This window comes from Equus przewalskii, chromosome 11 (genome assembly GCF_037783145.1).
Source record: "Equus przewalskii isolate Varuska chromosome 11, EquPr2, whole genome shotgun sequence".
In the NCBI taxonomy this organism is placed as follows: Eukaryota; Metazoa; Chordata; class Mammalia; order Perissodactyla; family Equidae; genus Equus; species Equus przewalskii.
In genome coordinates this window covers 26,373,815-26,392,532 of record NC_091841.1, presented here as the reverse complement: position 1 = coordinate 26,392,532, position 18,718 = coordinate 26,373,815, and the positions used below count along the sequence as shown (strand labels likewise).

Here is an 18,718-nt window from a genome sequence, read left to right as displayed (position 1 = left end):
GGAGTGGTATAAAAATAGCCAACCTGCTGAAATATTCATTTGGGCCATGTTTGCTTGAATGTGGTGATGTTGCTGCTGCCAGTAACATTTCCTGGGATTTTTTTCCTCCTACCACAGGGCCAAGATGGGGACTTCCAGCCAAGACTCCAGCAAAAAGAAGCCCCCTATGGAAACCAGAAGGGTAAGCACCAAAATAGAGGCTTCGAGGCTCTTGGCTGTTCCTGCTCTGTTACAAGTCAGGATTCCTGTTACCAGCACATCTTGGTCCTAAGTACAGACTGAATTGACTGAACTCATTCTCAGGTTTCACTGTCTGCAGAACAGCATTCACCCATTCCACCTTTGCCACAACTGTCCCCAAAGTGCCTGTGTAATACACACATCAATGAATTCTCTTGTTAAAAGGTCTTCTCTTCTCAGCTTAAAAAGTTACTTCTTTTTTTTTTTTTTTTGAGCTAACAGCTGCTGCCAATCCTCCTCTTTTTGCTGAGGAAGACTGGCCCTGAGCTCACATCCGTGCCCATCTTCCTCTACTTTATATGTGGGACGCCTGCCACAGCATGGCTTGCCAAGCGGTGCCACGTCCGCACCCAGGATCCGAACCAGCGAACCCCGGGCCGCCGAAGGCGAACGTGTGAACTTAACCACTGCGCCACTGGGCCGGCCCTAGAATTTTCTCTTTAGAAACCGTTTTGCTTTCATGTGCTCTGGGGTCTGAGTCTGGGAACATCTGGTTTTTACAGACGAGCTAGGCCTGTATCAGTACAGGACGCTGGTGAGAGAAAACTTCATTTAGAGCAGCGATGGGCTGGCCCCAATAGTGTTTGATTTCATCTGTGAAGTCTCTTCTCCATATAGATATTCATATATCTGCTACTCATCCATTTCGAGGCTTCTTTTCCACAGTAGTGTCTAAAATAGTGCCCTTTTTCCCCTCCCCTCTTGAAATAGCTGTTATCTGTGCCTTTTTCCTACTTCTCTTCTATTTCTCCAAAGTAGCTCTGACCTTAAGTATTCAGATGCTCACAACTCACCTCCCTCACCTTCCCAGGACCCATAACATGAACAGGTATCAAGCCAACATTTACGTCTGCGTTCATTCAACGAACTTTCATTGAGTGTCTACCATGTGCCAAGTGCTGGCGATATCATGCTGTCCTCTGAAAACGCCAACAGTGTAAAGCTAGGCAGTGTAAAATTGCTGATGGATGTGCTGTGTGCAGAATAAAGGAAGCGCAGGGTACAAAGGAGAACCTTGCCCAGATCAGGTGGATGTGAGGGAGGGTTCCCAGGGTAGCTCAGAGAACTCAAGCCAGGAGGAAAGAGGGCAGTGCTTTTGGTGACTGCAAAGTGCCAGTGCTCCGGGAGCTTAGAGCACAGGGCTGGGAAGTGTTACTGGAGAGGTCAGCACAGGCTGGATCACGAAAGGCCTTAAGGCAACGTCCAAGATGACAGGAATTCCCTCAAACATTTTTAAGTAGACAAGTGAAGTGATTTTCATTTCTAAATGATTATTCTGTCTCCTGGTCACAGGCATTGTGTTAGGTGCTGGGGGCACCCAAACGTGTAAAGCCTGGTTTCTTTCCAGGAGCTTACTGTTTCTCTGGGAGGAGAGTGAATCCTCAGGGACTCACACCTCTGCCTCTGTGGGCAAGGGCAGGGTCTAGGGCCCTGTTGTGCCATTGCCAGCTGGCCCACAGAGTGATTTTAGGCAGTTGGTTGCCCTCTTCTATACTCCCATCCTTCAGAGAGGCAAGAAGAAGAAATGAGAAAGTACAAGAGGAGTGCGTGGAGCTCTGGAGAACAAAGACGCTTTATACAACCGAGATAATTACTATTAAAGGAACATTTCCCTCACTCTCTACCCTTCGTACCTTCCTATTCTTAGTCTGACACATCATCTCCCTTAAGAACAGTACCCACAGTTTCTTACTCAACATAATTACCTTTCCAACCTGATACTGGGTTTAGAAAAAACTCTGAGCAAAAAAAAACTAAAAAGAACATGTTTATTGATTTTGACTCAAAGCCCAAAGACGGTCTCCATTGTAGACCCTGTTCCCGGAGAGAGGATTTCTCCTAAATTGAAATGATCACAGTGACTCTCAGTATAGCTCACTTGAGCTGGAAGAATTGAATTTGCTCCTATGGTCCAATGCTTAATATTTCCTCTCCCCTTTGGGGAAGGTTAGCGTGCAGGATCACAGTAAGTGTGGATTGTGCACATCTGAACACATTGGGAGCCTGTGCGGGGAAAGCTCAGAAGAGTACAGCACGTATCTGAATAAGGTCTCTGTTTCATAAGAGGTGTTTGGAGAGAATGAGAAGGAAGGGCAGACCCATTCCTTTTGTTACTTCTGGTCCCAGACCTAGAGATCCAGACTTTGGAAGATAAAAAATGGGAGAGAACAGACGAATGGTCCAGAAGTGAAACAGACTGCCATGCGCATAGCTTTTTTTTGCCGCCTCTGCTTGAACTGCACTTCTATGCAGATCCGGCCCTGAACGTACAGAGGACAACCTTGCATCAGGTTTTCAGGGTACTATGTCCCCTAGATGGACATCAGTCTTATTTCAGGCTGTAATGTTTTTCCTGACCTCTGACATTTGCCTGAGAAGACCTCTCTCAAGATTTCAAGAGAGCACAAAGCTAGACTGTCTTGTGAGTGGAGTCTCCGTGGTTCAGAGGTAGGCTTTACTTCTGCCCTAGGGTCTTTGCCCTTCTGGTCCCCACTACCGACCCTAATAGATACATTCAATGCAGCAGGATTTAAGCCCCAAACCATAGTTTCATTAAAGTTGTAAGAATCATTCTCTCAAGCTAGAAATCAGAACTGGGCCCTCTAAATTCCATCTCCATCCTGTCCAGAAGAGGTGAGAGATGGTCTTCCTCCCCAGAGTTCCCTTTCACATTTACAGGAATATCACTTAGGTAGCTACCTAGATAGTCTGGCATTTGAGGGCTTGTGGAGAAGCTTATCTCAGAAATATCAGCTTATGCTTAGGATGGGGCTACGTCCTAACTTTCTTAGGGGCTTGCCATGCCTCTGCCTCCCAGACCCACCTTGACAGTCTGCAGCCCCTTGCTATGGAATTCTTCACCAGCAAAATGGCTCAAGGAACTCTCCAGCACTGCTGGGTAGTCAGGCCTTTGGGTTCTGCCTAGGGGAGAGCAGTGTCCACGTGGCAGAGATTTCCAAAGAAAATATATGAACCATGTTTCTGACTATCAGGTTGTCCACTGGCAATGTTGTGGGCTTGGAACCTGGTTGTAGGACGTCCCCTTCAAAGTACAAAGGAAATTCTATAAAGGGGCAGCGCAGGGAGAAATAACAAGATTGCGTTGTGTGCTGGCTGCTTATGCCATAGTTATTTGTCCACTGCCCCAGCTCTAGCCATGCTGATCATATTGACTCATTAATGGCACTGTGCCTTTGTACATCAAGTCCCTGTCTGGAATGCCCTGCTCTCTGACCATCTCCTCGCCCCTGTTATGACGAAACCCCACTCATCCAGCAAGGCCGCCTTCAAATAGCACTTCGCCTTTGAAGTCTTCCTTGACTGACTGCCACCCACTCTATTTACGTCCTCCTCAGCAACCACTTGTGGGGTAGTCTTATCACACTGTCTTATAATACTTAGTTTACCACTAGGTTATACATTTCTCCGAGGTAAAGTTAAGGTTCTCCTGATTTCTGAAAGCTCAATATTCTGTCCTTACTAATAGTTGGCACTCAGTAACATGAAATGGTAAATTAAACCTAGCTTGTTTTGTTCTCAGCTCTTAAATCTTATGATTTTAGAGGAGGCAGTGATTAGGAAGCTGGAATGGAAAAAGGACAGTCCTGTAGAAGGAAATATAGACTCTGCCTGGGCGGTCAGAAGCCAGGCCCTAGCACTGATATGAAATCAGTTCACCAGGAAATAGCATTCAGACCACCAAGCCGTGTAGGAGTAAAGTTTAAAACTTTTCTTGGGAAATGGTGCACCTACAACACGAATGACAAACATTAATGTACAACTGAAATCACACAAGATTGTAACCTATCATTAACTCAATAAAAATAAATAAATAAATAAATAAAAATTTTAAAAAATTTAAAAAAAAAACTTTTCTTGGTCCTCTTTTTATCAGAACAGGGAAAGAAAAACCCAGCAGGAATGGCAGGAGACTCCAGCGTTTGATATCACCAATGTCCAGGACCAGGGTAGGTTCTGGGAAGTTCATATTTATTCTCCTTTAATGATTGTCCTGTCGCCTTTAGTTCTCTATGAGCAGAGAAGCACAGAGCTCTGAGTCTGCGCATGCTCAGCAGGTGAGGCGCCCTGCTCCCATGGAAGTGCCTGTTGGCCATCCTCTGGTCTGGGGGCCTGCCCTCGAGTAACAGAAGCCCCCTGGCCCCCAAGAGGAGTGAAGGGAGGCGATGCACGTCCTTCCTATGCTGCTGATAGTGAAACAGATGCTTCCACTGCTTCAGAACATTTTCCTGTGGGGTGATAAGTTTTACAGAAAAGTCGGGAGGGATGTGTTTCACTTTTCTGTCTTGCTGGAGAACGATCTCTGGGAAGCCGTCTTCCTTCTTCCCTTCTGGGCGTTAGTGTTAGTATTGAAGGCGCAGTCAATGCTCGGCAGGGCTGGAAATGCGTGTCGAGGTTGCCCTTCCAACGTGCTGATCTTTCACCCAGCGTGAGGGTACAGCGTGGACTGCAGTTGTCGCAGATGCAGGGCTGTGAGCATGTGCGTTCTTCAGCAAGCTGTCATTCCATGTGAAGACACACCAGCCGTGGTGGGCGGTTGGGACTTGAGCAGTATAAAAATCTCAGGGGCCTCACTTTGAAAATACTCCAAGGACAGAATAGCATCTTACTGAGCCGAGATGAAATTGGGAAGGTCAGAACAAACAGATCACCTGGCTTCAAACAAATCCTGGGGTGAGGCTGCCCTTGGCTCAGGCCAGGGGTCCTGCCTCCTGCTGACATGAAAGTAGCCCACGGACTAACACCTCTTCCCTGCCTGAGTGTTCTCCTTGCAGATTCTAAGCGTGGAGATAGCGTAGCAGGGCAGATTGTCCCACCAGTGCCGCAGAACAATCCACCTCCACCTGAAGGACCCACAGAGCTGGGAACCAGTGGCTTCTTTGGGTTTCTAAGGTAGGACAGACTTCTCTCCTGCCAGCAAACTGAGACTCGGAGAGATCTAGCTCCAGAGTGTGCCTCGCTGAGTCTCTCAGGGACTCTAGAATAGAGAATAAAGCAGAACACTGCATAATCTCTCTTTGTCCAGGACAGATGATGGGGATGAGATTGCGCACAAGGGCCCCACTGTGAGTTTAGTGAAGACTGTGTCTTGTTCGTTTTCGCAGCGCCCAGCCCACCCCGAGGTTCCCAGCGTCGGGCCTGGCTCCATAAGTGCTGCTCAGACAGAGGCTTGTCTTATTGTACTTGGGTCATTCAGATGATTTGTTACCAAAATGCTTCCATTCTCCCCTCTGAATCTAGGCTGTCTTCAGAGTGCTTTTGGCAGAGGACAGTCAACAAATCTCTTTATCTGTCTAGAGCTCAGCCGTCCCGTTGCAATTCTCCTTCTCCATTCCTCCTCTTGAGTGTGATCTAATTTGGGTACCTTCTCCAGCACTGTTCCAGACTTGAGTTTCCACTCAGTGGTTCCCCAGAGCCAAAGTGCCCTAGCTAATGGAGCCTTAATGGGACTGGGAGAGGGGAAGGGACGTCTAGAGTCTCAGCCTGCTCTGCTCTCCTTCCTGCAGCTCGCTCTTCCCGTTTCGGTACTTCTTCAGGAAGAGCAGCCAGTGAGCCTTCCATATGCAGCCGTGGGAGGAGTGCGTCTCGCAGGGGCTCCTCTCACTCCCTCCTCTGCTTCTGACATTCCAGTCCTGGGGAATGAGGGCCCCACATTCCCTGAGTCTTCTTCCGGGTTTGTCCTGTCCTTTTCCCCTTTACAGTGGAATGTTTTTTTCAACTTAAAACACTAAGAAAAGAACGGAACTTTCTAAAATGCTCTAGTCTGAGAATTGTACTGCTCTGAGGGCCAGTTTAGGCCTTTTGTCTTCAGCACTTAGGATCCTAAAGACAATAAATTATTTATGAAGAGTTATTGACTGAGTTTAGTGGAGTACAGAGAGTGAGGGAGAGCAAACTCTTCCTCAAGACCAGGGCAGCAACGCCCGAAACCTCCCCTGGGTCTACCTGGTCGTTGTTGACAGGATGCTTTGGAGGGTGGCGTCTGTACCTGACCTCAAACCCTAAACTCCTCTGCCAGGGGTTAGGGAATGGGGTCTTGTAGGACTTACTGTCCTGAGCCCTGCTGATCCTCAGGGAATCTCTCCCCAGCCCACCCAGTTTGGCCCCCAAGTGCAGCCTCTCAGTAGATAATGCTTCCCACCCACCCCTCTGACTTTTGACAGCAGTGCAGATTAGCTTATCAGACTCACTGGCAGTCTGTCCAGGGTAAGGTCCCTGGAGACCAGGGCACCTGAGCGCCGTCTTCATGCAACCGGAGGGCTGACCTGGGACAGACGGATTAGACGGGCTGTGCAGCCACAGAGGACCACACTCACAGACGGGAGTTAGGGAAACTCATTTTAGCTCAGAACAAAGAAATCACTTTTTAACTGTTAGAGATGTCCAGTATTAGAATGGGCCACCTTGTGAGGTTATGAGCCCTTGTCACCCTAGTCTTTAAACAAAGCTGATTATCTGTCAGATACTGGAAGGTTCCTGTGATGAGTGGAAGAGCTGGGACGGGACTGCTGAGGTCCTTGGAATCCCCTTATTTCACTGCCTTTACCTTGGGTGGGGAGAAGAGAAGAGGTGCGCTGCTGCCGTGGAAGGGCCCGGGACCTGAGGGGAGGGGGGCCCAAGGGGACGCTGTCACATGTGAGGACTGGGACAAGTTGCATGTACAGCCTTTGCCCTCCTGTCCCAAACATGGCCTGTTTACAAAGCTGCTGAGAGGGAACTCCCCGATCTGGAGATCTGAGTCCATTCTGACTCTGACTAGTTTACAGTGAAGCCTTGGCAAAGTCGCTTTTGTCTCTGCTTCCTATTTTCTCATCTAGAAAATGAAGGGGTAGGATTCGATGAGCTCCCAACTGCCTTCCAGATCTGGCAGTCTGTGTGGCTGGCTCTGCCTTTCTGAGCGGGTCAGCAAGGCAGTGGCCCTGCGGGGTGGGGGCCAAATTACCACAGACTTCCTTCGTATCTCCACCCTGCCCCAGCCCCTGCGGCTACTGCTGACTAGGGGTCTTTTTCCAGCTGGCCATGTTCTTGCCCCAAGTGTAATTTAGCACCATGTACGGAGAGCAGGAGATTTGGGTTCCAAATCAGCCCTGACATTAACTAGCTGTGTGACGTTTAGTAACTTTCCTTCTCTCAGCCTTAGTTGCCTCACCTGTAAAAAGCCAGAGCCACAGCTAAACTAAACAATGCTCTTTGCTGGGGTTGACAGCTTCAGGCTCTTCCAGGAATCAGGTCCCTGTTATTCCAGGGACTAGGGGGAGCCCCACTCTGTAGCTGACCCCAGGATGAGAAGTCATCCACTTGACAGTGAAAGTGAAGCTTGAAGTGGACTTAGGACCCCCATCACCCCCTGGCTCTGCCACCAAGCGCATCTCCGGAAACTGCCCTGGTGTCATTTCCCTCGTCCATAAGAATCTCCTCCCCGACCCGTTTCCTCTGCAGTGGATAAAAGAGACAGGCAGAGTTGACTTTAGTAGTTTTAAGGGTGGGGTGGCAAGGCCCTGGACAGGGGAGTGGCCTGCCCGAGGTCACGCAGCAAAGAAGAGAACCCATGTGGCCACCACTCAGCCCAGTCTCCAGCCCTCTCTCCCCAACTGCAGTCTAGCCGCTCACCCCACCAGCTCCTGGACTTTTCTCCACACCTCACTTCCCCTAGCCCTGGCCCTTGGGCAGCTTTTGGACACAAGGGAAGCAGAAAGCAGCAGAGGCGGCTCTCTGAGGACCACACCTCAGAGAAGAGCTAGATCTCCCAGGTGGGACTGCTCGAGGCCTCTGCAGGGAGGCAGGCCTGAAAGCCGATCTCCAAGAGGGCGTGGCTCCAGGATGCTGGCAAATAAAAATCCGGAGAGCCCGCACCGTCTGGAGACCAGCAGTAGGCGCGAGGACCCACTCAGCAAGCCATCACTCGGTTCCTGGGCCTTGGAAGTGGTAAGGCCCCTGAGGCAAGGGGAGCCCTGGGAGGGCCTCGGCACTGTGGATAAGGGTCCTGCAGGCCAAGAAGGGGCAGCTGGAGGGAGACGGAGGTTAGTGCTCCAGATGGTGGGAGAAATTCCGGGGGAGAATCAGTGCAGTGGGCTGACACACAAGTCACATCCAGAGACAGCTGCTCACACTCAGACCCATCCAGAGAGACACTCACAGGCAGACACACACACACACCCAAAGGCAGACACAGGGAAAAGACAGCTCCACTCACAGAACTCAGAAAGACCAACCTAGCCAGGCTCATTCACCTGGAGGCATTCGGTGTTTAAAGAACTCGCCCTCCCACCTGCACACCCATCTAGAGACGTCTGTCTGCCCGCTGTGTTTCAGATGCCCATGGCGTCCCCCCAAACCCTGCTCCTCTGGCTGCTGGTCCTGGCAGTCACTGAAGGCCAGGGTCGGCAGGTGGCCATCCCAGGCTGCCACTTGCACCGTGAGTAACCCTGGGAGCAGAGAGCTGGGTGGGTGCAGTTAGCTGATGGACTAGACCGAGGGGCAGGTAGCACCCTCCATGTGGTTCGGGCAACAGAGCTGGGCGAGCCTTCGCAGAGGCACTGTCTACCACTCGCCTGTCTCCTTCTAGCCTTCAACGTGACGGTGCGAAGTGACCGCCAAGGCACCTGCCAGGGCTCCCATGTGGCACAGGCTTGTGTGGGCCACTGCGAGTCCAGTGCGTTTCCTTCCCGCTACTCCGTGCTGGTGGCCAGTGGCTACCGACACAACATCACCTCCGTCTCCCAGTGCTGCACCATCAGCAGCCTGAGCAAGGTGAGGGGCCAGCCCAGTGGGGGTTCCTTGGGGTTTGGGGGAGACAGACACCTAAGATGGCCCAGAGAAGGGGGCTGGAACATGGACCCTGATCTCCCACAGGTGAAGGTGCAGCTGCAGTGTGGGGGGAACCGGAGGGAAGAGCTGGAGATCTTCACGGCCAGGGCCTGCCAGTGTGACATGTGTCGCCTCTCGCGCTACTAGCCCATCCTTTCCCTCCTCCATTCCCTTGGTCAGAGGGTTTGAGTTGGAGTATATCCTGTCTATCCCAAGCCTTACTGTGGACAACAGCTCCAACCTTCTTAAGATTCTGTGACTGTCACCTCCTGAGAAGAGGGGAGTTCCTGCCTCCGCCTGGCCTCCTAAGCAGCCTTTCATCATTTCCCTTCCCTCTCTGTCCCTAGCCCTAAATAAAGCAAGCAGTGCTCGAGTTTCTTTCTTTATTAAGTCTGCCCCCAGCCAGGGGAAGGGGGACAGACCACAGTAACTGTGACCCCCCCTTGCCCCGGGACATGGGGAATCTCTTCTGCCTGTGCCCTCACCCCTCCCCCTGCCCAATAAATAAAAAGGGAACAAGGAAGGACAGGGTGAGGGAGGGGAGGGAAGGAGGATGCCCCAGGCCCGGGACAGTGTCTGTGTTGGAGGTGAGTGGGAGAGAATAAATAGACCATGGATCCCATGGTGGGGTGAGGAAGGACCTCGCGCTGGCACGAGGCAGGGCAGGCAAGGGGCTGAGTCCCCTTGCCTTAGGCTGGGAGTAGGGGGCGGGAACCTGCCTACAGTCTGGAGCCCAGCTTGGCGGGGCAGGGGCAGACCCCCGACGGCAGCTTCCTGGTCAACCTTGCCCTGGTCAAGTCCTGCCACGAGGGCCTGAGAGTTCTGTTGCCAGGACCACCATCTCTTCTCCTCTCCCCCCAGTGAAAGCTGCCCATGCTGGGCCAGGCAGGGAGCCCTCCGAGCCCCTCTGGCAAGGCCAGGGGTAGGTGTGGGTCTCTCTGGGCCCCTGGGCAGGAGAGGGGCTGGAGGGACTGATAGCTCTGGGTGTAGCTCCTCCCCTGCTGGGGGATCTCTAGCTCTGACCCCCACTGGCGGCCACCTGAGGTGTAAGCCGCTGGAGGGGGGCTTCTTTGGCCCCCTGGGTCCCCTGTAACCGGCGTAGCCGAAGCTCCTCCAGGCCTTGCCACAGCTCCTGACGCTCACGGGCCTTCTGCTGCTCCCTGGGGAGAGAGGGTGAGGCAGCTCCCCTACCCGGGACCCCACCTGCAGTGCTGCCTCCCTCTGCACCACCCCACCTGCAAAGGGACTCTGCGGGAGCCTTCCTCTTGGAGGAGAGCACTGAGCAGAGGCTGGCCCCAGCCTGCGGTCATGGAGCAGATGCGTTAGCCTGCCTCTCTGGCTGAAGGCTAGGAAGCTCCATCCTGGAAGAAGCCCTTGGGAGGAGGATTGGGGCTGCGTGGGGAGTCGGGCACGGACGGCCCAGCACTTGGCAGGAACACAGGGAGAGGCCTTAAACGTCTGACCACGTGGGTGTAGGGTCATCCTCTTGGTTCCCTCCAGCCATGAGGAGCTGGTTCCTTCCTGCTTCTCTCCCCTCTCCCTCTGTGCCCAGCCCCTCAACACTCACTGCTGCTTCTCCAGCTTGTAGGAGGCTGTGAGCTCATCAAACAGCTTCCCGTTCATCTCCATGAAGGTCTTGAGCACATTGTAGATCAGAGATACGATGGTCCTTGGCAGGGTCAGGGGAGCGGGTGAGGAGACGAGAGCAACTTCAGTTTGACCTCCCTCTCCAGCACTCTGTCCATCCCCGCTCCCAAACACAGCACGCGGCCCTGGACACCACCAGCACTGCCCTCTTCCTGCCCCCTTCACTGCCCCTTGGCCATCTTCACATGCCTTCCCTGATCCTCTGGGCAACCCCAGGCCTGGACGGGCGGCCCTGGACCCGGCTTCCGTGGGTTAGGCCAAGGCCTGGGCACTCACTGATTCCAGTGCTCCTTGGAGACCTGATAGAGGGTCCCAAACACAGCAGGCAGCACAGTGTGGCAGTTGTCCTCAATGAGGCTCAGGATGTACTCATTGTTCCAGAAATACAGAGCCCGCTCTGCAACCTGGGACAGCAGGATGGCAGAGAGCGCCTGGCAGTGGCTTCCCTGCTGTGCAAGGCCTGGTGTCCACGCCCACCCCAAAACCCAGGGCGCCCTGCCCCCACACACCCATCCTCAGGGCTCATCTGACCCCACGGAGGAAGCAGTGGAGCGAGGAGAAAAGAGCACTGGCTTTAGGGTCCAATGCTCAGGGTTGAATCCTAGCTCCGCGACACACTGGCCATATGACCCTGGGCGAGGCATTTAACCTTTCAGCCTCAGTTTCCTCATCTGCAAAATGAGGCTAATAGTAGCTGCCTCTCCAGGGCTGTTGTAAGAATAAACGAGATGTTTAATAAACTCAAGTAGCACAGTCGAGGTGAGGCAGAACTGACTTCCACTGGGTTATGGCTCACAAGAATGGGAGAAAGTCTGCGCCCACATGCAGGAAAACAGCAATTACAAGCCAGTCTGAGGATGTGGGGAAGCCTGGCTGGGCCCTGAAGGGCACTAATGAAACTGAAGGCCACTAGGAAAAGGGGAGAAGTGAGAACAACCCATTCTGAAGCACATTTCAGTTTTCCAAATATGTTTACACTCCAATCTCTTCAGCCTTCATCACCACCTGTGAAGAGCTCACTGTTGGCCCACTTCTCAGATGAGGAAACTTAAGCAGACTCAGAGTGACGCAGTGATTTGCCCAAGGCGCCTCAGCCAGTGGGAGGCAGCTCTGAGGCTTGACCTCGGTCTCCTGACCCTAAGTCCATCATGACCCCATTGTCAGACCCAGGAGGGTCTGGAGGAGAAACTGAGGGCAGAGGGAGCTATGTTAGGTCAACTGCCCGACCCTCCTAGTCCATACCCCAGCTCCCACCCTCATCCGTCCCCGCCCCATACCTGGAAATGGGGGCTAGACACACAGCGAGCCACCTGCTTGAAGAGGGGCTCCTGGATCTTCACAAACTGGGAGGGCTCAATGACATCAAGAATCTCTTCCATCTCCCCCAGAAACATCACCTGGCGGGTAGGACACAGCGGGCAGCAGTTCCCATCCGCCCTGACACAGCTGCCTGCCTCCAGAAGCTGAGCCCTGCCACCCTCCCTCTGGTGGACGTCAAAGCCCTTCTTCATACCTCCTTCTGGGTGCAGGTTTTTGGCCAGTATTTGAGCAGCCCCCGGATCACCTGTGGGAGTTGAGGCAGGAAGGAGTCAGACCTGCAGGGCTGGGGGCCTGCCCTCCCACCAGAGGTACTCACGTGCTCTGTCAAGGTGGCGTCCTTCTCCAGGAACTGCACCACACAGTACGCCAGCTGCAGGGGGCGAGAAAGAGGACTGGGGTCAGGAAGGGACCAGGGCATGCTGCCAGATGTTTGCTTACTTACTGCATCTACTCTCTCACTCACTAAACATTTACTGATCACCTAGGGTGCACCAGGCACCATGCTCAGTGTGCAGGGACACGATGATGACCTCACATGGGAAGCATGCAGCAAACTAGGCCTTATAAGTGTTATGAAAGGTTCCATAATCAAAATCTGTATCACAATCTAAGGGAATATGGAAGCAGGAGAGTTTAGTCCTGCCCAGGGCAGGTCAAGAGGGAAGGGGCTGCGGAGGCATCACAGAGCTGATGTCTGAGATCAGCTTTAAAGGGTCATAGGAATTCTCTAAGGAAGACAGAACAGAATTAGTAAAGAAAAAGAAGGTGAGAGAGGATCCCATGAGTTCGTGACTTAGTGTGGCTGGACCCAGTGTCAGTCTGACCTGGCTGGCTGCCCTGACTCCACCTGCGCTTACCTGGGCGTGAAAGACAGACAGCGACTTGACAGAGTGCAGGGGAATCAGGACCCGAACCAGGAACTGCTTGTGCTCGGTCTTCAGGGGCAGCGCAAAGCCATTGATGATGCTGAGGAGGAGGCAGAAGAGAAGAGGAGGGCTCAGATGACTGGGCCTCAGTCCTTCCTCCCAGAACCCTGATGCTCCAGCTGAGGCCCAGGGAGAGTCACCTTCCTAAGATCTCCAGCAGCTCAGCCACGCCATTGAAGTGCTCGAGCTCATAGATGAACCTGCAAGAGGAAGAGAGGATGCAGAAGGGCTCAGAGCAATTGGAGCAGGCCCAGCCCCGCTGTCAGCCATCCTGCCTGCCCACCCCCACCCTGCATGCTAATCCAACTCTCTCCCAACCCAGAGGCTATGCTCTTCTCAGTACCCCAAACCAGGCCCCACTGAGACCCATGCCCACCTTCGAATTGTCCCTCTCAGCCCAGCCACTGGCGCTACCCCACGTCCCGGCTCAAACCTCTATTCTGAGAAGCATTCCAACTCATCTCTTCCTCCCCCAGACCCTAACCCTCATTACCTGGTCCCCACCCAGTTAGCAGGCACCTAGCCTGCATCCTTCACTCTTCATGCCAGTCAACCAAAAGAATGACAAACGCTTAGAGCATCTACTCTGTGCTATGTACATCTCAAAATTATCTCAAGAGGTAGGGCTTATTAGATCCATCATACAGATGAGGAAATCGAGGCTCAGTAGTTCAGTGAAACTTGCCGCTAAGTTAACAAGTGGGGGATCGAATGAACTCCAGCCTCCTGGAGGACAGGGATCACGTCTTGCCTGTTTTGTAGGTAATAATGATAAGAGCTAACGTTTCAGAGTCCCAGCCTACGTCCACAACTATACTGAGTGCTTTCGAGGCATCGCCTCGTTTCATCTCCATGACTGTCCCTAGGTTAGCATAGCTATCATTCCCATTTTAGAGATGAGCTAGGAGACAGTTTAAAGAATTTGCCCAAGTTCAACCAAATATTCGAACCAAACTCAAACACAAGCCGTCTAACTCCAGAGCCAGTCTCAACTGCGAGGCCACGTGTGCCCCTGATGCCCACTGGGCACTGGTGCTCAACGCACATTTGCAGAAAGAATCTCTTTCTTTAGGTCCTTATGGCCCAGCAGGCACAATAAGGGTCAAAAGATTTAGATTCTAGGCCGCCCGGACTGACCTAGGCCCTGCAAACCACTTCATCTCTCTCAGCCTCTATTTCCTCATCTGTAAAATGGAAATAAATACCCTTTCTCTGCTGACCTCCCAGGCTTCATAGAATCACTATTATGTAATATGTTGCTGAGAGAGAACTCAGTAAACCAGAGTTCCACAGGGCCCCCAGCCCAGGAGCCTTTGCCTCAGCCCTCTCCCCACGGCTCTCCCCCTCCCTCCACAGGTCTCAACTGGGCAGGCAGCAGGCACCCACCGGAGGAAGATGTGGCTGCACTGTTTGCGGATGTACGCCCGGAGCCCCAGGAACTTGCCATAGACCCGGTGCAGGATGGTCTTGAGGTACTCACGCTCCCGGGGGTCCTCGCTATCAAATAGCTCCAGGAGCTGTGGGACCCGGGGTCGGGGGTCAGGCAAGAGGACGAGCCCGCGTTGCTTCTGTCCTATCCCCATGCCCCTCAGAGAGCCTGCCCCTGCCCCATGGCACCACCCAGCCTGGGCTCCCCACTTCACCATCAGGACAAACTTTTGATCCACGTATCTCTTGGCCACGGAGGGCTGGAAGTCTGGGCTCTCCAAGAAACGCAGGAAAAACTCATATACCAGCTGGGGGAGGGGACAGACGAAAAGGTGAGTTCAGGAACAGCCTCCCCCACTCCCCCTGCCCGCATGGCCCTCATCCAACATTCCAGGACCTAAGGAAACCCTTGGACCTCTTCTGAAACTCAGATCCTACCTTCCCCGCCCTCATACCTGCAGATGTGGCCACGAAGGCTCAAGGTTGGGCTCGTCCTCTTCAGGGTCAAATTCAGGGTTCTCACTGGGCGGCAGGGTCCGGAAGATATTCACTGAGATCTGAGGGGCAGAGCCAGCGTTCTTTGAGGAAGAGCCCCTGAAGGCAGAAGCCGGGGGTCCCTCACCTAACCGGCTCAGCTCCTGCCCCAGCAAGCAATTCATTCCTTGCCAATCATTACCCGACGCCTAGTTCCTGGAAGCCCTGGGCCGGGGCTGGGGACCCAGGGGTGAACGAGACACATCCCTGCCCTCTATTGGGTGCAGGCCAGCAGGGTACACAAGACAGAAAGCAGTAAGGTCTACGGACAGCCTAGGCAGCAAAAGGGAGATTTCTAGCTTGGGCATTGAGAGAGGCTTCATGGAGGAGGCAGCACGTGGGCCAGGCCATGGCAATAAAGGATATGGGGGGAGTGCACGCCAGGCCTCGGGAGAGCATGAGCAAAGCGCGGGCTGGGACAGGCCCAGGAGGCACTGAGTGACCTATGCTGGCCCGTGCTGGGCAGCAGGGGGTCTGGCGGGGAGGGGGAAAGGAAGATGCGGGCCCTGAGGCCAAGCTGAAGAGTGGGGGTTTTATTCTCCACACAGGGGCCTGCGGGCAGGTCAGTAGGGTTCCTGTGCCCCCGAAGCCCTCCCCCGAGGCTGGGTGCCAAGTGCTCACCATGCGGATGATGTCTGGGTAGACAGGCTCAATGAGGACCCCCCGGGTGCTCCCCACACACTCCACCAGCTCGTTGAGTGCCGCCCGCTTCACCTCCTTCCCCTTCAGGTCAGCTACACAGTCCAAGAAGTCAAACATCACCCCACACTGGGCCAGCTTCCGGCTCAGCAGATCATGCAGCTCAGAGGCCGGCACATCTGGGGAGGAGGCGGGGGACTGAGCCTGGGTCCCAGCTGCCACAGCTCTGGGCAGGGGCGGTCCCTCCTAATCCCTGGAGCAGCCTCCCCTGCGCCCCCCTCCCCTACCCCATGCTCTGGTGCCATCCCCACTCCTTGCAGGGGGCAAAGAGCTCCTGCCCCATCTTCCATTCCTGCAGGGTAAGGGAGCTTCATCTCTGCTCCTAACCCAGGCTCAGAGAGCATCATGGCCTGACTTTAAAGGAAAGCAACAGACCCTGGATGCCTGGGCTCTCCACAGGTGCCCGGAACAGCCCTGCCTCCCTCTCTTAGGTGGCACTCCGTTCTAAGAGCCAGAAGTGGGGAGAAGGGTCAGGGCTGAAGATCTCTAGGGTGCCCTCTGGCTCAGCCAGTCAGGCCTTGTGGTCCAGAGGTGGGGGGACTACACAGTGATGGCAGGGAGCCATGCTGAACACCTGCTCCAGAAAGCAGGGCTGCTAGTAGCCTCCTGGAACCCAGGCTGTGGGCCCCACCCTTGGCCCTGGTCTGCCCCGCAGGGTGGCGCCACCTCCAGATGCCCCACCTCCAAGGATGACAGGCCAGTCAGGCCATGCGTCAGCAGAGAGGGCTAGAGAGCTGGGGTGTGGGGGTCAGCTCCGACGGTGGAGTCCCTCTCGTGGTAGGGGCCATCCAAACTGCCTCTGATCACAGCTGCCAGCTGCTTCTCCCTACCCCCTGCAGCCTCACTGGCCACTCTGGGACTCAGGTACCCTGACAGCCAGCAGCCAGGCTCACCTTTGAGCAGGGGCAGTGGAGTGAGCTCTTGCTGGTTGCTCTGATAGCGGAACTGAGAGGAGCTATGGGAGCGCCGGGGCCGGGCCCTGCGGAGGGAACGGCGGGAGAAGCCGTCCACCTTGTCGGGTGGGGGCACAGGCGACAGGCCCGGGGAAGAGGGGCTGGTGGGGGTGCTCGCAGGGGGCAGCTTTGTCTCCATGGCGGCCAGGCGGTGGGTCGAGCCTTTAGAGCCCCTGGGGTTCCCTCTGGGCCTGGAGGATGCTGAGTGAGGCTGGGCTGACTAACTTGGGCCCATCATGGGGGGAGAGGGGGGCACAACCACAGTCCTGGCCCCCCCCCCAGGGCCTTTGGCAACTGCCCAGGCCTGGGGGGCAGGCAGGGTAGAGGGGAGGATGCCTCAGGCCTCTGGTCCTTCCTGGGGTCCCGAAGAGTCCAGTTAGGGTTCCCACCTGGGCTCTTTTGAAAACGACGTCAGGGCAGAGAGGTCGGCAAGAAAGAGACAGAGAGAGCCTGTCAGTTCTTTCAGGAAAGACAGTGTGTGGGGCTGCAACTGAGTGCCCAAGTCTTCTTTTCCCTCCTACCTTTGCCTAGACCCTAAATCGCGGTGCAGCCCCCTCCAACAGGGGACATGTGCCTCCCTTCTCCCCCCCCCCCCACCGAAAGGTCCCAGGCTCCAAAACAACCCCTCTGGGAATAAGGCCTATCCCCCAAGCCAGACCCTACCTAGAAGGGGGCCCTGTCCCTCATCCCTGGCCCCCAGCAGAATGTGGCCCTATTCCTGCTCCACTAATCTGGCCCACCAGGGACTTCCCCCCCAAATGGGGGCCCTATCCCCATGCCACCCGCCTCCTAGAACCCAGTACCCTCCCCCACCTCAGCTCCTCCTTCCTCGCCCCCCCCCCCCAATCTCATCCGCTCCCCGGTGCGGGGACACTCACTTCTCGGAAGCCCAGACTTTGGTCCCCGACCCCCAGGGGCTGCTGGTGGGGAGGGGGGCAGCTAGCTGTTCAGGGCTCCTTCGCAGCTGTTCCGCTCGGGGCGCTGGCACTGGGCGGCGGCGCTCCTGGGTTCTCTCTCGGGCTCCGGAGGAGCCGGAGCATGCCCCCAACTCAGGCCCCAGTCGAGCGCGGGCACCCGGCGGGCTCTGGGCTGGCGGGCAGAACGCGGACCTCTCCTCCAGTCGTGGGACCCGACCCAGCGCGGCGCGGCGCCGCGGGAGCCCCAGCTCTGTGCGCACCGGCACCCGCCGCCCAGCTGCTCAGGATGACATCAAGTCACCTCCCCCCGCCGGGCCCGCACCTCCCCGCGGGCTGGGCGGGGGGGGGGGGCTGCGTCAGGAAGTTCCTGGGGCCGCTGGGAGATGTAGTCCTCCTCCGCACCACTTAAAGAGGGCCGCCAAACCAAAGGGGTAACCCCTGAGGGCGCCCGGGGACAAGGCTGAAGCAGAGTGGGATGGGGTCCAGGGGGGGCTGGGCTCCTGGGTTCTAGAAGGGAGACTGCATAGAGAGAGAGGCGGACTCAGGAGTCTGCACCAGGAAGCTGGGTGACGCCAGGACACTGGCATGAAAGAGGCCCAATCCTACGCCAGGTTCAAATATTTGGCCTGCACCATCTGTGCCCCAGGCATTCCAACCCCATGGGAAGCCCACCCTCAGCCCAGAATGGCTGGACACTTCCGAACCCCCTTGGAAACCCGCACTGGACTGGTTAATGGTCTGCGGTGAGCCAGTGCTTGCTGGGAGGGGTGTGGCACACCCAAGGCTGCTGGGAAATGTAGTCCGTCCTCAAGCCTGCAGTCCCCCTCCCATCCTTTGCTGTTATGGTGACATCATGGTCTGGGGTTTAAAGGGCCAGCCTTGGAGGGGGGAAGCATCAGGGCAGGAGGTGCTCCCTGACGTTGCCATCCCACCCCAGGCAAGCTGGCCTCCCTGGATGGACCTCCCAGCCCCTCTGGGCCTAAGATGTGCTAGTGGGATTTCTTGTTCAAAGCCCGCTGCAGGGATGGCGGGATTCCAGGAGTTTAGTATTCCAGCCAAAAGTTCCCGGCATGCAGGCCTGGACCCCTTCCTAGGGCCCTGCCCGCCAGCACCCTTTATTCCCCTGATCTCCAGCCCCTACGCCACACTGCAAAGTCTCCACTCTGAAGCATTGCCTGGATGAACAGCGGTCCCTGTGAGCAGCGGGAGTGGGCAAGGAGACCTGAAA

At 55.2% G+C, this 18,718-nt stretch overlaps 3 protein-coding genes across 15 annotated transcripts in view; 2 read left to right on the top strand and 1 right to left on the bottom strand.

The window, feature by feature from the left end:
- MAJIN (membrane anchored junction protein) overlaps positions 1–9,439 on the top strand; it is a 29,711-nt gene extending 20,272 nt beyond the window's left edge. For 5 of the 11 annotated variants that reach the window (XM_070565430.1, XM_070565434.1, XM_070565431.1 and 2 more), the window contains 4 exons: positions 118–181; positions 4,136–4,208; positions 5,034–5,151; positions 5,766–6,112. In XM_070565430.1, the coding sequence (XP_070421531.1) occupies positions 118–181; positions 4,136–4,208; positions 5,034–5,151; positions 5,766–5,811 (301 nt within the window). In that variant the 3' untranslated portion in view covers positions 5,812–6,112. Of the gene's footprint in view, positions 1–117; positions 182–455; positions 4,111–4,135; positions 4,209–5,033; positions 5,152–5,765; positions 6,113–7,912; positions 8,280–8,571; positions 8,675–8,824; positions 9,010–9,111 lie in introns of those variants that run through there. The other 6 variants (XR_011524150.1, XR_011524152.1, XM_070565433.1 and 3 more) reach the window with 4 other exon arrangements.
- On the top strand, positions 8,051–9,439 carry GPHA2 (glycoprotein hormone subunit alpha 2). Its single transcript, XM_070565439.1, has 4 exons — positions 8,051–8,184; positions 8,572–8,674; positions 8,825–9,009; positions 9,112–9,439. The coding sequence occupies exons 1-4, from the start codon at positions 8,080–8,082 to the stop codon at positions 9,211–9,213; spliced, it is 495 nt and encodes a 164-aa protein (XP_070421540.1). The 5' UTR covers positions 8,051–8,079; the 3' UTR covers positions 9,214–9,439.
- Positions 9,436–18,261, bottom strand: PPP2R5B (protein phosphatase 2 regulatory subunit B'beta). Of its 3 annotated transcripts, none has more exons than XM_070565427.1 (14): positions 17,452–18,261; positions 16,514–16,969; positions 15,543–15,739; positions 14,843–14,944; positions 14,603–14,695; positions 14,346–14,476; positions 13,100–13,159; positions 12,891–12,999; positions 12,350–12,403; positions 12,227–12,277; positions 11,991–12,110; positions 10,990–11,117; positions 10,634–10,735; positions 9,436–10,226 (listed from the first exon to the last, which is right to left on the bottom strand). In XM_070565427.1, exons 2-14 carry the CDS (start codon positions 16,710–16,712, stop codon positions 10,079–10,081), a joined length of 1,494 nt encoding a protein of 497 aa, XP_070421528.1. In that variant the 5' UTR covers positions 16,713–16,969; positions 17,452–18,261; the 3' UTR covers positions 9,436–10,078. The 3 variants fall into 3 exon arrangements, with proteins under 3 accessions (XP_070421528.1, XP_070421529.1, XP_070421530.1); XM_070565428.1 differs by having other exon boundaries at positions 15,543–15,655; positions 17,452–17,799; XM_070565429.1 differs by lacking the exon at positions 16,514–16,969 and having other exon boundaries at positions 17,452–17,808.
- Between the last annotated feature and the right edge of the window lie 457 nt (positions 18,262–18,718).